Here is a 15219-nt window from a genome sequence, read left to right on the forward strand (position 1 = left end):
AAGGACACGAGATAGTTATACTAGTTCGGCCCCTTACGGTGAAGGTAAGGCCTACGTCTAGTTGGGTTGGTATTGCTGAGGTTTCGATGACCAGGGAGCGAGATACGCTATGCCTGGCTCTCGATGAGTTGTTTCTTGCCCTAAGCCGCCGGCGGGTCGTCCCCTTATATACACAGGTTGACGCCCTGCGGCCTACAGAGTCCCGACCGGCTCATAAACAGTGTCCGGCTCGGTGACTAGTTAATTCTACCACTATGGGCCTTAAGTCGCCTGTGGGCCTTAGACCCTTCATTGAACCGCCATCTTCATGCTTGGTCTTGGGCTTCTTCTGATGAGTCCTTCTTTGCATAACCCGGACCCTCTCGGGCGGCTTACACAAAATGTTATATCCCCAACATTAGGCCCCAGATTGATTTGAACCGGTTCATGTCAATCTTAGAATACCTTAAGAAACAAGCCTTCAGTCTTCTGTCTGTGCAAAGGCTTTAACCCGCCATGACGTCATCTTTTGGATCCGCGTTAACCCCGTCGTGACATCATCTTCAATTAAATTCATATTTTACTCCATCATATCTTCCAACGGATCTTTGCCTTTACTGACCATTCTGAAAACCGAGGCGTCGGGGACGCTGGATAATGATGTTTCGGTCTCCTCGTTTCTCGCGTCGTCTCAGTCGGCCCTTCCTTATAAATAGGTGTGACCTAGGTCTTTCCCATTCTCCTTCTTCAGTCGTCTTCCTCCTCGCACTGTTTCTCTGTTGCTCGAGCTCTGCCGCCGCCGCCACAGATCTCCTTGTCTTCTCCAACTCAGGCCGCTGCATCAACCTGACTTGACCAGAGAAACGCGACGGAACCCTGCAACAGCTCTGCACCCGTAAGTCCTTTCCCTTCCCTGTTTTTAGATCTGCATTGCGGCCTCCCGAGTTCGTCGGTGTTCATCGCCGCCCGTTGCAAACCCTTGATAGTTTTCCTCTCAAGTGCTCCTTTTTGATCTTTATACAGTTAGAACTACTGCGGTGGCTGCTTCGCACCCATCTCGAATAGAAACAGATCTCTTTTCCCTTGCTTAAAGGCCTCCTTCGAGTATATGAACTTCTCTGCACTGGTTTTAGGTCTAGAAATTTTCCTTTTCAGAACGACCGTTTGATCCAAAATAATAGCTGCAACTTGTGAAACCTGTTTGTTCCACACTTAGTCAAAAAACTGCATCTGTTGAATCTATTTAACCACGGTAGTCCATATGGCCGGTTTAAAACAATGACACTATTTTGTCAACCTTGCTTGCTTCCGGCGACTTAAGAAAATTTAACTGCCTTTGATACCTCTAGCGGCTTAAATACCACTGCATAGTTACCCATATGTCATTAGGCCCCTTCTTAAGCCGTCATCTTGAATAAATTAATAATGCCCTCCTCCGGGTTATGAATTGAACCGGATTTTTTTTACTTTGTCATAGGCTTCAATTTGCACAATGGCACCCAAGGCTCCCAAACCTCCGGTGACCTGTAACTGGGTCAAGTCCACTGTCACGGAGAGCACCCTGTCTAAATTTGTGAAGTCTGGCTATCTGCCCAAGAAGGAGGTCATGTCTTATCGTGCTCCTGACCCGTCCGAGGAGAAACCTCAACCCAAAGAGGGGGAGGTGATCATTTTTACTGATCATATGAGCCGGGGATTTGCTCCACCCGGTTCAAAATTCTTCAGGGATGTTTTGCAATTCTTTGACCTAAGACCTCAAGACATCGGGCCCAATTCCGTGTCAAATATTTGCAACTTCCAAGTCTTCTGTGAGGTGTACCTTGGAGAAGAGCCCAGCTTACTTTTATTCAGAGAATTGTTTTATTTAAACCGGCAGAACGAACGCGCCAATGGGCCCAGTCTAGAACTTGGTGGCATCTCGATTCAGCGGTGGAGAGACTGCCTTTTCCCTTATGCTGAACTGCCGAGTCATCCAAAGGATTGGAACCAGACGTGGTTCTACTGCCAAGACACTTCTCCGGCTGGTGAAAACCCGCTGCCCGGCTTCCGCGCCTTGCGCCTTGAATCCAACCACCGGCTGCCGGAAAAATTGACTGCTGTTGAACGTCTGCCACTCACTCCTACTATTAAGAAAATCAAAGCTCTTTTGGGGAACGGCTTAGATGGCATCGACCTGGTCCGAGTCTGGGTTTCTTGGCGAGTGATTCCGTTAAGCCGCCGCCCCGGCTTAATGTGTACTTACTCAGGCGAGAAGGATGACCCACTGCGTCATAGTCCTGACGACTTACCAGATGATGCGGTGGAGGCTATGACCCAGTCTTTGTTAAAAGAGGGCACGGTGACTAGTAATGCCTTCGGCTTACTTCCTTTCTGCAAGAAGAACCCAGCCCCTGCAGTGAGTCATCAACCTCAATAATTACTCTTTACTGTGTTATACCTTGTTCTTACTCATAACCCTTTATCATTTTTCACAGGAAAATGACAACTTCTGGAAGGTCAAGTATGATCATGAGGCTGCCAAACAAGCCAGAGCGGCCAAGAGAGCTGAAAGAAAAGCCGCCAAGACAGGAACTTCAAGGAAGAGGAAGCCGAGTGCTTCAGATATGTTAAAACTTGACGATTCTGATGACGATGAAGAAGAGGTAACTTTTAACCCCTTGACTCTTTTATCATCACCTTATTGACATTAACTCCTTTCAGGAAGACACGGGAAACAGCCAAGCCGTCTAGGAAGAGGTAACTATAATCTCCTCCGACTCCGAGCCTTTGTCGCGGCAGAAAATTCGAAGAGTGACCTAGAAAGTAAGGTTTTCACATCCTTTGGCTTACCAAGATCCTCAATTTCTTCTGAAGCAACAAATTTTTGAAAGCCGGAGGCAGACCCGGACCAGCAAGGATGCAGAGCTCTCCTCCGGCTTAGCTGATGTAACCAGGAAGCGCCGGACTGAGGTTATCTCCGATTTACGTTCTGTTTTACCTTTGGCGGGTTTAATTCGCCAACCTCTCAATTCATCTGACTCCAATTATCAGGATACCTCTCCTTCCTCCGGCGAGTCTATGCAGTCCAACTCGTCGGCTTTCAAAACCGCCCCGGGTAATGTAAACTTGTTTGCCTTATGCTTATTTTGCTCATCCTTTTGTATTAACCCCTCTGATTTGTCCACAGAGTACAAGTGAAGCCCAGGAAGAAAGTGAAGAAAAATAAGACAGCCCAAGACCCTGTCGTGACTGAACCGGAGCTTGGCACGGCTGCCCCTGACACTTCCACTCCTCAGTCGCCGCCTGAACCGGTTTATGACATTCCAGCACCAACCTCTGATCCGCCCGCTGAAGAGACTCTCGATGGCTCTGATAGGCCGGAAACTCCTAGCCCGGCCAAGACAATTAATCCGGAAGTTGAGATTCTCAGGACTCAGTTTGTTGAGCCAGGGCAGCCCACTGTCCTTGCCAAGTGCTCTGCCAAGGAGGAGCTTTTGGAGCGCCGAAAGGCCAAGTTAGACGTTGCTGACTACACTCATTTGAGTATTGGGGAGATCGTCTCTAGCTATATCAGTCAAGTACATAGCAGCCGTGACCTGGAAATTGACATGGTGAAGCAGATACAGCAAAAATCTGAGGTATGACTTATGCTACTTTTCCTTAATCATACTTACTGTACCAGCCCCCAAGTCTATTGCTTATAAGTAAATATGATGTAGACTTAGAAACCTGCCTAGCACTGCTTGTCCAGCTTAGAAACAAGATATTTAACACAATTGTAGCATGATACTTTGAACGTGCGATGCACATTAGCCCCCAAGTGCCAAGTTCTTTGCTTGCAAAGTGCTTGGGACTTAATTTTCATGAACCGGCGTAGTAATTTTAGAGTTCTTCAGTATACATTAGCCCCCAAGTGTCAAGTACCTTTGCTTGCAAAGTGCTTGGGACTTAATGTTATCTTATAATGATTCTGACTATAACCCGGCATCAATGTAGGCCACCATAAGTCAAATTGAGTCAGAAATTGCTGACCTGAAGAACTGCCTAGCAGCTCAAGAACTTGAAATTCAAAAGGCCAACTCCAAGTTTGAATTCAGTGTCTCTGAACAAGAGAAGTTGAAGAAGAGCTTTGAGGCGGAGAAGAAAACCTGGGCTGATGAAAAAGCCTCACTGGTGACCTGGGCCGAGACAGCAGAGGCATCACTTGCAGAAGCAATGGCCGAGCTGTCAGGCTTAAAGCGCCAGATATCTCAAATGGTCTCAGCAATCTTCGGTAAGTTACTTATACAAACCTTAAGTACTGTAAACCTTCTCTTCAATGACTATTTCAATTGTTACCTCCGGCTCATTTTACGTTTAATAACACAGGCCCCAGGAGCACAAACCTCAAGCAGAATATGTCGATCAAGCTGAAGGCGGTTTATACTCTGGTGGAACAGCTCTACACCGGGTCACAACATGCTCTGGCCGTTGTGGCTTTATCAAATGATGTTCCCCATCTCCTGCAAGATGTGCTAAAGCGGCTTGCTGTGCTACCTCAGTGAGTCCAAGAGTTAAGACGAGCATCTGTAAGAGCTGGAGCTATAGCCGCATTGAGTCGGGCGAAGGCGTGGCTTCGAGAGCTAGACCCGGCTGACATTGCTCTTGGGTATCCAAGCTTGAAAGAAGATGGCACCTTGTTCTATGAGACAGATTTCACCGCCTGCGTGAAGGATATACGTCCTGTGGCCACCCTCATTGGGAACGATACTGACCTTACCAAGTATCAGCCGGGTTATGACAGCGAGAATCGGAGACTCCCAACGCCACACGATGATAAAGTCAGCCTGATCCCTCCAATCCGTAAGCATACCTTTGCCCCTGAAGTTGACCCACCGGTTTAATAGATGATGAAGCTGAGTTTGAAGCTTTGAATGGCATTGACTGGGCATCGTCAACCTTCCAGGACAAGGCAGCCGGCGGAGAAGCGGAGAAGGATAAACCGGAATCTTCAAGCCAACCGAAGGAGTGAACCAGCAGGCGTCATATGCTTATATCTTGTGAAAAAACAATGCCTCATGATCCAGACTCGGGGAGTCTTGTAATAGCGTAGAAAAACTCTTGATTTTTGCCATGCCTTCGCGCATGTTTATGGCGCTCGACACTTTCTTAAGCCGCCATCGCTATATACTTGCAGTTTATATTGATCTTCTATTTCCTTTATGTTAAATAGAAATCTGCTTGCATTGCCCTGCCTATAAAAATAAACACAATTCCCTTGGCGATTTATCGCATCGGGGGTCACATAAGGTACTGATAACCCGGAGTGCAAAGCAAAACATCATATAAAGGTCGGTTATGATTATTTCCGTTAAACATAATCATAACGGCATACCTGCGATCCTTTTGATAATCTCGCCGGCTTATGTGACCCAAACCATGAGGGTAAGTTTAACTCCTGAAACCTTGGCACATATGATGTTTGCCAGGTACTTGACAACCTGAGGTGATCTATATTTAAACCGGTGGAATAAAAACCACCCCATAATACTTTCAAGAGGGCCTCAAGATAGTTAAATACTTATAATTACAAAGTATGATGGATAATAAACAAAATTTAAAGGTTTCTGATTCGAATATGATCAGTGAACCGCTCCGAAGGGGTTAAGCTAAGATTCGGATACGATCATATAGCCCCCAGTGGCTTTGGCGATGCCGATCAAGTGGGTATCGACAGCTATGTTCTCTTTGGTTCGAATATGACCTATGTTTGAACAGGAAGCCCCCAAGTAGCCATAAGAGTTGTTTAATGATGTTGATTCGAATACAATCCACGTCAGACCCAAAGGGGTTAAGCTATGATTCAAATATGATCGAGAAGCCCCCAAGTGGGTTTGGCGGTATGCCGATCAAGAGGGTATCGACAGCTATGTTCTCTTTGGTTCGAATACGACCTATGTTTGAACAGGAAGCCCCCAAGTGATCATGGCTAGATTCAGATATGATCATAAGCCGGACCAAAGGGAAAGCCGGATTCAGATATGACCCGCTCCCTGTTGGTTGTTTCAACAACATGATAAAGAAGGCATGTACAATTTTAAGGATGAAAAGGACAGAGGTCCTGCTTTATTGCTTTATATAATATATACACCGTCAAAATATATACATCCTGAGAGCCGGTGGCTCAAGTATAGTAAGGCCGAAGATGAGCGATATTCCACGGCCGGCGGGTCTCCTCCTCTGATTTAAGTGAGTCTTTGTGCTCTCGAACATCGATAAGGTAGTATGTCTCGTTGTTCAGATTCTTGCTGATCACAAAGGGTCCTTCCCAAGGAGGGGATAGCTTGTGCATATCAGACTGATCCTGGATGAGCCGGAGCACTAAGTCGCCTTCCTGAAAGGTTCTGGATCTAACCCGGCGGTGCAGGTCTTGCTGGTAAATCGCCGAGCGTGCTATTGCCAAGTCTCACTCTTCATCCAACAAGTCGAGTGCATCCTGACGAGCTTTTTCGTTATCAGCCTCAACGTAAGCCGCCACGCGGGGTGATTCATGCCGGATGTCACTTGGCAGTACCGCTTCTGCTCCGTACACCATGAAGAAAGGTGTGTAACCCGTAGATCTGTTAGTTGTAGTATTGATAGTCCAAAGTACAGAAGGTAGCTCCTCCACCCAACAACCCGGCGTCCGCTGTAAGGGAACCAAGAGCCGGGGTTTGATACCCTTCAAGATCTCCTGATTAGCTCTTTCTGCTTGACCATTGGATTGAGGATGAGCAACCGCCGAAACATCAAGCTGGATATGTTCTCATTGACAGAACTCTTCCATGGCACCTTTGGAGAGGTTAGTGCCATTATCAGTTATAATGCTGTGTGGAAAACAAAAACGAAAGATCACCTTTTTCATGAACTGAACCCCGTGGCTGCATCACACTTACTGACCGGCTCTGCCTCAACCCACTTTGTAAACTTGTCCACTGCTACCAGGAGGTGCGTCTTTTTATCCTTAGACCTTTTGAAAGGCCCGACCATATCAAGCCCCCAGACTGTGAATGGCCAAGTAATTGGAATCATCCTCAACTCTTGAGCCAGCACATGAGCTCGTCGTGAGAATTTCTGACATCCGTCACATTTACTGACCAAATCCTCTGCATCAGCATGAGCCGTCAGCCAATAGAAGCCATGAAGGAAAGCCTTGGCCACGAGAGATTTTGAGCCGGCATGATGACCGCAATCCCCTTCATGGATCTCATGAAGTATCTCCTGACCCTCCGCAGGCGACACACAACATTGAAATGCCCAAGTGACACTTCGATGATGTAACTCACCATGAACAATTGTCATGGATTTGGACCGCCGGATGATTTGTCTCGCCAAGGTCTCATCCTCAGGCAACTCTCCCCGGGTCATGTAAGCCAAATATGGCACTGTCCAATCCGGGATGACGTGAAGGGCTGCTACCAGCTGTGCCTCCGGGTCTGGCACTGCTAGGTCTTCCTCCGTGGGTACCTTGACAGAAGGATTATGCAAAATATCGAGAAAGGTGTTAGGCGGCACCGGCTTACGCTGAGATCCCACCCGGCCTAAAGCATCAGCCGCCTCATTCTTCCTTCGATCAATGTGCTCCACTTGATAACCTTTGAAGTGCCCAGCCACAACATCCACTTCATGACGGTAAGCCGCCATAAGGGGATCCTTGGAGTCCCACTTGCCTAACACCTGTTGAGCCACGAGATCTGAGTCACCCAAGCACCTTACCCGGCTCAAATTCATCTCTTTGGCCATCCGGAGACCATGGAGTAAGGCCTCATACTCAGCTGCATTGTTAGTACAAGGAAACATAAGCCGGAGCACATAACAAAATTTGTCACCTCGGGTGGAAGTTAAAACGACTCCAGCCCCCGAGCCTTCTAACTGCCTGGACCCATCAAAGTGAATAGTCCAATATGTGTTATATGGCTTCTCCTCAGGTGCCTGCAACTCTGTCCAATCATTGATAAAGTCCACCAGGGCTTGAGACTTGATAGCAGTCTGAGGCATGTATTTCAAACCATGAGGCCCAAGCTCAATAGCCCACTTGGCGACTCGTCCTATGGCCTCTCTGTTCTGTATGATGTCTCCCAGGGGGGCAGAACTTACCACAGTAATAGGGTGACCTTGGAAGTATTGCTTTAGCTTCCGGCTTGCCATGAACACCCTGTAAACAAGCTTTTGCCAATGTGGATACCTTTGCTTAGACTCAATGAGCACCTCACTGATGTAGTAAACCGACCGTTGAACCGGATGCTCCTTACCAGCCTCCTTGCGCTCCACCACGATTGCAACACTGACAGCTCGTGAGTTAGCAGCCACATATAACAGTAATGGCTCTCTATCAATGGGAGCCGTAAGGACCAGCGGCTCAGATAACTGTCTCTTTAAATCTTCAAAGGCAGTATAAGCATCATCACTCCAGACAAAAGTGTCTGTTTTCTTCATCATCTGATACAGTGGTAGGGCCTTCTCACCTAACCGGCTTATGAACCGGCTTAAAGCAGCCACACGACCCGCCAGTCGCTGAACATCATTGATGCACGCTGGTTTAGCCAAAGAGGTAATTGCCTTGATCTTCTCCGGATTAGCTTCAATGCCCCTGTTTGTGACCAGAAAACCCAAAAGCTTGCCTGCAAGTACACCAAATACACACTTGGCCGGGTTAAGCATCATCTTATAAACCCGGAGATTATCAAAGGTTTCCTTCAAATCAGATATTAAGGTTTCCTTTTCTCTGGACTTCACCACTATGTCATCCACATAAGCGTGAACATTGCGCCCGATTTGATCGTGGAGACAGTTCTGCACACATCGCTGGTAAGTCGCATGGGCACTCTTGAGCCCAAACGGCATAGATACATAGCAGAAGGCTACAAATGGAGTGATGAAAGCCATCTTCTCCTGGTCCTTCACTGCCATCTTGATCTGATGATAACCAGAGTAAGCATCCAAAAAGCTCAAACGCTCGCAACCCGCCGTAGCATCAATGATTTGATCAATATGGGGGAGAGCAAAGGGATCCACGGGACAAGCCTTATTTAAGTCCGTGTAATCCACACACATCCGCCAGGTGCCATTCTTCTTGAGCACGAGCACCGGGTTAGCCAACCACTCCGGGTGAAAAACTTCAACAATGAACCCAGCCGCTAAGAGCCGGGCGACCTCCTCTCCAATAGCTTTCCGTCTCTCTTCGTTGAACCGCCGAAGAAACTGCCTGACCAACTTATACTTCGGATCAATATTGAGAGTGTGCTCAGCGAGTTCTCTCGGTACACCCGGCATGTCAGAAGGTTTCCATGCAAAGATATCCCGGTTCTCACGGATGAACTCGATGAGCGCGCTTTCCTATTTAGGATCCAAATTGGCACTGATGCTGAACTATTTAGACGAATCGCCTGGAGTAAAATCAATAAGTTTGGTTTCAGCAGCCGACTTAAACTTCATCGCTGGGTCATGTTCGTGGTTGGCTTCTTGAGGGAGGTCATATCCGCCGGGTAAACGTTATCTCGATAAAATTTCAGCTCCTCTGCTGCACAGACAGACTCGGCATAAGCCGCGTCGCCTTCTTCGCACTCCAGGGCTACCTTTCAACTCCCATGCATAGTGATGGTGCCCTTGTGACCCGGCATCTTGAGCTGCAAATAAACATAACATGGCCACGCCATGAACTTGGCATAAGCCGGCCGACCAAATAGAGCATGTATGGACTCTTGATTTTGACCACCTCAAAAGTTAACTTCTCAGCCCTAGAATCATACTCATCTCCAAAAGCCACCTCCAGTTCAATCTTACCGACGGGGTATGCCGACTTACCAGGCACCACTCCATGGAAAATGGTGTTGGACGTCTTTAAATTTTTGTCAGTCAAACCCATACGCCAAAAGGTCTCGTAATAGAGGATGTTGATGCTGCTACCTCCATCCATGAGCACTTTAGTGAATTTATATCCACCGACCCGAGGTGCCACCACCAAGGCTAACTGACCCGGATTATCAAGCCGGGGAGGGTGATCCTCTCTACTCCACACAATAGGCTGCTCTGACCACCTCAAATAACGGGGAACCGCCGGCTCAACGGAGTTCACGGCCCTTTTATGAATCTTATGGTCACGTTTGCATAAGCTAGTAGTGAACACGTGATACTGTCCACTGTTCAGCTGCTTCGGATGGCTCTGATAACCCGACTGCTGCTGCTGCTGTCCTCCCTGACCAGACTGTTGCTGATTATATCCACCTTGATTTCCCTGAAAGCCGGAATTTGAACCGCCACCCGGGCTATGGAAACCGCCGGCACCTGAGCCGTCGCTCGACCCATGGTTGCCATCAAATGTGTTGGAATTCTTGAAAGCCTTCATGATTGCGCAATCCTTCCATAAGTGGGTGGCTGGTCGTTCCCGGGTGTCGTGTCTCGGGCAGGGCTCATTGAGTAACTGCTCAAGAGATGGACCTGACCCGCCAGACCGGGGAGGCGGCCTCCCCTTGCGTCTCTGATTGTTACCCTGCACGTTAGCATTAGCCACAAATTCCGGGTTGCCATCAGCTTTACGCTTATAACCTCCTTGATTTGCCGGGTTGTGCTGCTGGCCCTTTCCATTGCCGTTCTTCTTTCCCTTCCCTGTCTTTTCCTCATCAGACGCGGGATCCTTGGTACTATCAGAATCGGCATACTTGACTAGAGCCGCCATCAGCTGACCCATATCATTACAATCATGCTTGAGTCGTCCCAGCTTCTGCCTTAGTGGTTCAAATCGGCAATTCTTCTCCAGCATGAGGACTACAGAGCCGGCATCCATCTTGTCAGATGAGTGTATTATCTCCTTGACCCGGCGCACCCAATGAGTGGTAGATTCACCCTCCTCTTTCTTACAATTAGTTAAGTCCACAATTGACATAGATTGCTTGCAAGTATCCTTCTGAATGAACCGGGCCTTTAACTCCGCCCATGAACTAATAGAATTGGGCGGTAACCCTTTTAGCCACGTCCGGGCCGTTCCATCCAACATCATGGTGAAGTACTTAGCCATTGCTGCGCCAGTGACCTCCAACAGCTCCATGGCCATCTCATAGCTTTCAATCCATGTCCCAGGCTGTAAGTCGGCCGTATAATTTGGCACCTTTCAAGGTCCTTTGAAATCTTTAGGCGGACACACATTGCGTAAAGCCGGCACCAGACACGGGACGCCGCCGGTTCTGTTGGCTACTCCTGCCTCAACAGAAGTCGTCGGATAATCCGGAAAGACCGGGTGAGCCGTTTGCTGAGTTGCTAGCTGAGCCGCTAGCTGAGCCGCCCGCTCATCCTCCTGACGTATCCGGTCCTGCACCGGGTTATAACCGCCAGGCTGGTTACGGCGCTGGCATTGCTTGACAAGGCCTCTGACTCCATGTGCTTGCTGTAACTCGGGCTCTGGTTTGGATGAGACGGAGCCAACCAAGGCGGAGGGGTTGAATGAATCCTGTCCCGGCTATAGGAATAAGTCTCTTGCTGAGCCAAAGCCGTCTGAACGAGTTCTCTGATCCTTCGTGTCTCCACCGCTGTTGGATCGTCACCGTCCACTAGGAGAGCCGCCAAACGTGTCGATGCTGCAATTAAGTTCTCCATGGGATTGGAAAAGTGACCCGGTGGTATCGGTACATAGCGGGGCAGGGCCATATTACCATGAGGAGGTGCCATCTCCCGAGGCTGAACCGGTCCTCCCACCCCGGCTGCCGTGAACTGATTTGCTTCTGGTGGGTTACTAGGGCCGGCTCCGGGTGTAGCGAAAAGGTTCCGAGGGTCATAAATTGGAGGCAAACAGGATTGAGTTTGCTAATGCCTCCTCCTCATCACCTCATTAGACGCGTTCAGGCTCATCGTAAGCTAAAAAACCTCTGACTGGAGCTGCTGCGCCCGTGCATCCAAAGCCGCCCGTTTTGTGGCCAATCTGGTGTCCTCAGCTGCTAAGGCCTCCTTGGCCCGAGCTATCTCTTCACGAACCTGTGCCACCTCTGCATTATGCTCATCTTGATTCGCAGGGATAACTGTGGTGGTTAACAGGGTCGTAAGCTTATCCATGAGATCCATTAGCACCTGAGCCGGTGGGCGCACAGGGCCTCCTGCCCCGGCCGCTCCTGACCTGGACGTTATTGCTGCTGCGGCTGTAGAATTTTGGCCGGGTTGATTACCAGCCATGAAGACTCCTGCCCAGTTTGGCGACTCAGAGGGGTTCGGAATACTGCTGCCATCGGAATAGCCCCCAAGCCCGCCGTCTTGCAATGGGTACAACGAATCTGTTGAACCGGCGGACGAATCACCATCAGAGAGGACGGCCGTCTCACCACCATCTACAGATCCTTTAGAAAGTTCCCCTCCATGGATGCAACCCATGAAGGCGCGCTTCACGACGGGTTGAGCCCGAGCGGGTCTCGCGCGCTGAGCCGTCTCGACAAGGTCGGTGCAGTTGTCCGGCTCAGGGCCTGGCTCACCAATCCGGCTGATGAAGACGTGGATTCCGCTGAAGGGGACCCGGTACCCTTACTAAATTGAGCTGGCGTCGGGGCCCCAGCCTTCGTCATCGATGTAGATCTTGCTGCGACGACTCTTGGTCATCCGGCCCACAGCGTATCCCTTGAGCCCTTCGAAGTTGCCCTTCAAGAACTCAAATCCACCATGCGTTGTGTCGGTGTTCTAGGAACGGGGGTCCCCAGACTTGCCTGCCTGCGGCCTGCGGTGTGGCTCAAGTGGGGGCCCAGCGCGGCCCATCTTCATCAGCTCAAGCTCAAGACCCTCGTGAGGGGCCAAGCCTCGCAGGGCGGACGACAGGAAGCTTCCTCAAGGGCGGCCTCATCAGGCAGGCTCGCAAGGAGGCGGAGAGATCAAGGCAGGGGTACTTCGCGAGGATCCCATGACGCAAGCCATGACGAATCAAGACCAGGCGGGCGCCGGCCTGCGCAGTGTCCTTGTTTCCCTTTCGGTGCAAAGGGGGAAAGCACAGGCCAAGGCATCAGGCAAAGGTTACCATTCTGGTGCATTGAGACCAAGACCAGCCGGACGGCAGGACGGAGGTCACCGTGGAGCCCAAGACGGCGTCATCGCCGGTGCTTTTGGCAGCCGAAGACCACCTTTGGTCAGGATAACTTGTACTAGATGTTCCCCTTCAAAATGGCCAATTGTTGGCGCCCTTCCCGCTCATTATTTGGGAAGAGGCCCAGGGCCTCTATAAATAGAGCTAGCCACCACAGAGTAGAGGCATCCAGGAATCTGATCGAGAACTCTGATCGAGCAAGCTGGTAGAGAAAGAGAGATCTAGACAAAGTAGAGCACACCGCACCAGCTTAAGAACACCCCTTGCGAGTCTGTTCTTCCTCTATACTGTTCATCATCAGCCCCTGAGGCAATCCACCACACCACACACTGGAGTAGGGTATTACACCACAACGGTGGCTCAAACCAGTATAAATCTCGTGTCCCTTGTGTTGTTCATCGTTTCCAGCTTAGATCACGCGAGGAGATCGGGCATAGAACAGTAGGGGAGAGATTTCCGCGCGGACCCCAGTGTTCAAACCTCAAGGTTCTGCCGGAACCCGAAATCCGACATTTAGCGCGCCAGGTAGGGGTGCGCCGGAACCTTTCTTCCGCTGTTCGCGTGTGATCTTCCGTCGTGTCCATGGCTGACGCTCGTCGGGCTCGCGCCGAGCGCCGGGCTGCTCGCGCCACCCGCGTCGCCCAGACGGCGCCTGTCGGCGGCCCCCCTCGTCATTCCCTATCGCCTGTCGCCAACGCCGCCACCGGCCCGGCGGGGAACGAGCAGCAGGCCTCGTCTCAGCATCCTTCGGTGCGGTGGGATGGCCGCACCGCCACCCCGTCGCTGACTCCAGCTGGCTCGTCGTCCCACGCCCGTCACGCTCCCATGGATGTGCACGCCTCGCTGCTCCTGGCAAGAGAGCTCCTGCGCTACCGCCCCGTCGACGACCTCTACGAGGACTGGCTCGCCCGCATCACTGAGCTCGTTAGCGCCGCAGGGGGCTCCCCCTTGCGGTCCCTCTCGCTGCCTCGCCCTCCTTTCCGCACAGGGGGCGAGGATCAGGAGGTGCCTCCGCCACCTCCTCCCCAAGAAGGCGCCTTGGCTGCAAGGCGTGCAGCCCCAGGGCGAGACCCTCCACGTCCGGCGTCTGCACAGCAAGAAGGGAGCTGCCAAGAGATCCCGCGTCCCCGAGAAGGTGCTCGCACGCTCCCAGCTTGGGTGCGCCAAGATCGCGTCCCTCCACCTCTACGCCAAGACCCCGCGCTGCTCCAGGCGGCGGCACGTGGTGATCCCCAGGAGCAAGCCCAGTACCAGCAAAGGGCACCGGTGGCCACAATAGGCTGCCTCGCCTTCACCACCGAGCTACGCGGCGTCACATGGCCAGGCAAGTCCAAGCCCGACCTACCCCCTCGCTATGACGGCATGGCGGACCACGTGGAGTTCCTACAGCTCTACGAGATGGGCATCGTAGCCGCCAACGAAGACGAGAAGGAAATGGCGAACTGGTTTCCCATGGCGCTCAAGGACGGCGCCCACACCTGGCTCCTGAATCTGGCCCCCGGCATGATCTCCTCCTGGAGCGAGATGCGCACCCGCTTCATCGCCAACTTCCAGGGCACTCGCGAGCGGCCCCCGGCCATGAGCGACCTGCGCCGCATCAAGCAACAGCCAGGGGAAACCCTGCAGAACTACATCCAGCGCTTCAACTACGCTCACCTCAAGATCCCCAAGGTGACTGAGGAAGCCATCATCTCAGCTTTCTCCTACGGCGTGCGCGACATCAAGATGAAGGAGGAGCTGGCAATCCATGAGGACCTGTGCACATCCCTGGAGTTGTTCAACTTGGCGACCAAGTGCACCAGGGCTGAGGAAGGGCGTCTCTCCCTCCTCGAGCTCCCGGCAGCCGACCCGGAGGAGAAGAAGCTCAAAGCCAAGGACGTGAAGCGCAAGGGGGCTGCCGTGCTTGTAGCAGAACCAGACACCAAGCGAGGCAGGGATCAGCCTGAGTCATCCAAGGGCAGCCGGTACTGCGTGTACCACGACCTCCACACCCACAACACCAACGAATGTCAAGAGCTCAGAGATGGGCGAATCGGCCGACGCCCCGAGCGCAACGACAGGGGCTATGGCCGAGGAGGAGGAAGAGGTGGCGGACAATGGGAAGACCGTGGCCCTCGCCAAGGGTGGCGTGACCGACCTCGCGAGGATCGCTGGCAGTATCAGCCTCGCAAGGGAGGCTGGAGGGATCAGCC

The 15219-nt window shown here is 51.3% G+C and overlaps 1 protein-coding gene across 1 annotated transcript; it reads left to right on the forward strand.

Moving 5' to 3' along the window:
* The first annotated feature begins 1471 nt into the window (after positions 1 to 1471).
* On the forward strand, positions 1472 to 4502 carry LOC147979069 (uncharacterized). The gene is made up of 7 exons (XM_087515015.1): positions 1472 to 2374; positions 2454 to 2621; positions 2833 to 2928; positions 3010 to 3086; positions 3146 to 3596; positions 3955 to 4231; positions 4327 to 4502. The coding sequence occupies exons 1-7, from the start codon at positions 1472 to 1474 to the stop codon at positions 4500 to 4502; spliced, it is 2148 nt and encodes a 715-aa protein (XP_087371141.1).
* Positions 4503 to 15219: the final 10717 nt, after the last annotated feature.

The sequence above is a fragment of the Triticum urartu genome, chromosome 3A, assembly GCF_056163025.1.
Source record: "Triticum urartu cultivar PI428250 chromosome 3A, HENAU_Tu73, whole genome shotgun sequence".
Taxonomy (NCBI): Eukaryota; Viridiplantae; Streptophyta; class Magnoliopsida; order Poales; family Poaceae; genus Triticum; species Triticum urartu.

Coding starts and splice junctions, on each gene's coding strand:
- LOC147979069 (XM_087515015.1), top strand. CDS start 1,472: ATGGCACCCAAGGCTCCCAAACCTCCGGTGACCTGTAACTGGGTCAAG. Junction 2,929..3,009: donor CCAGGAAGCGCCGGACTGAG/GTTATCTCCGAT, acceptor TCCAATTATCAG/GATACCTCTCCTTCCTCCGG. Junction 3,597..3,954: donor AGATACAGCAAAAATCTGAG/GTATGACTTATG, acceptor GCATCAATGTAG/GCCACCATAAGTCAAATTGA.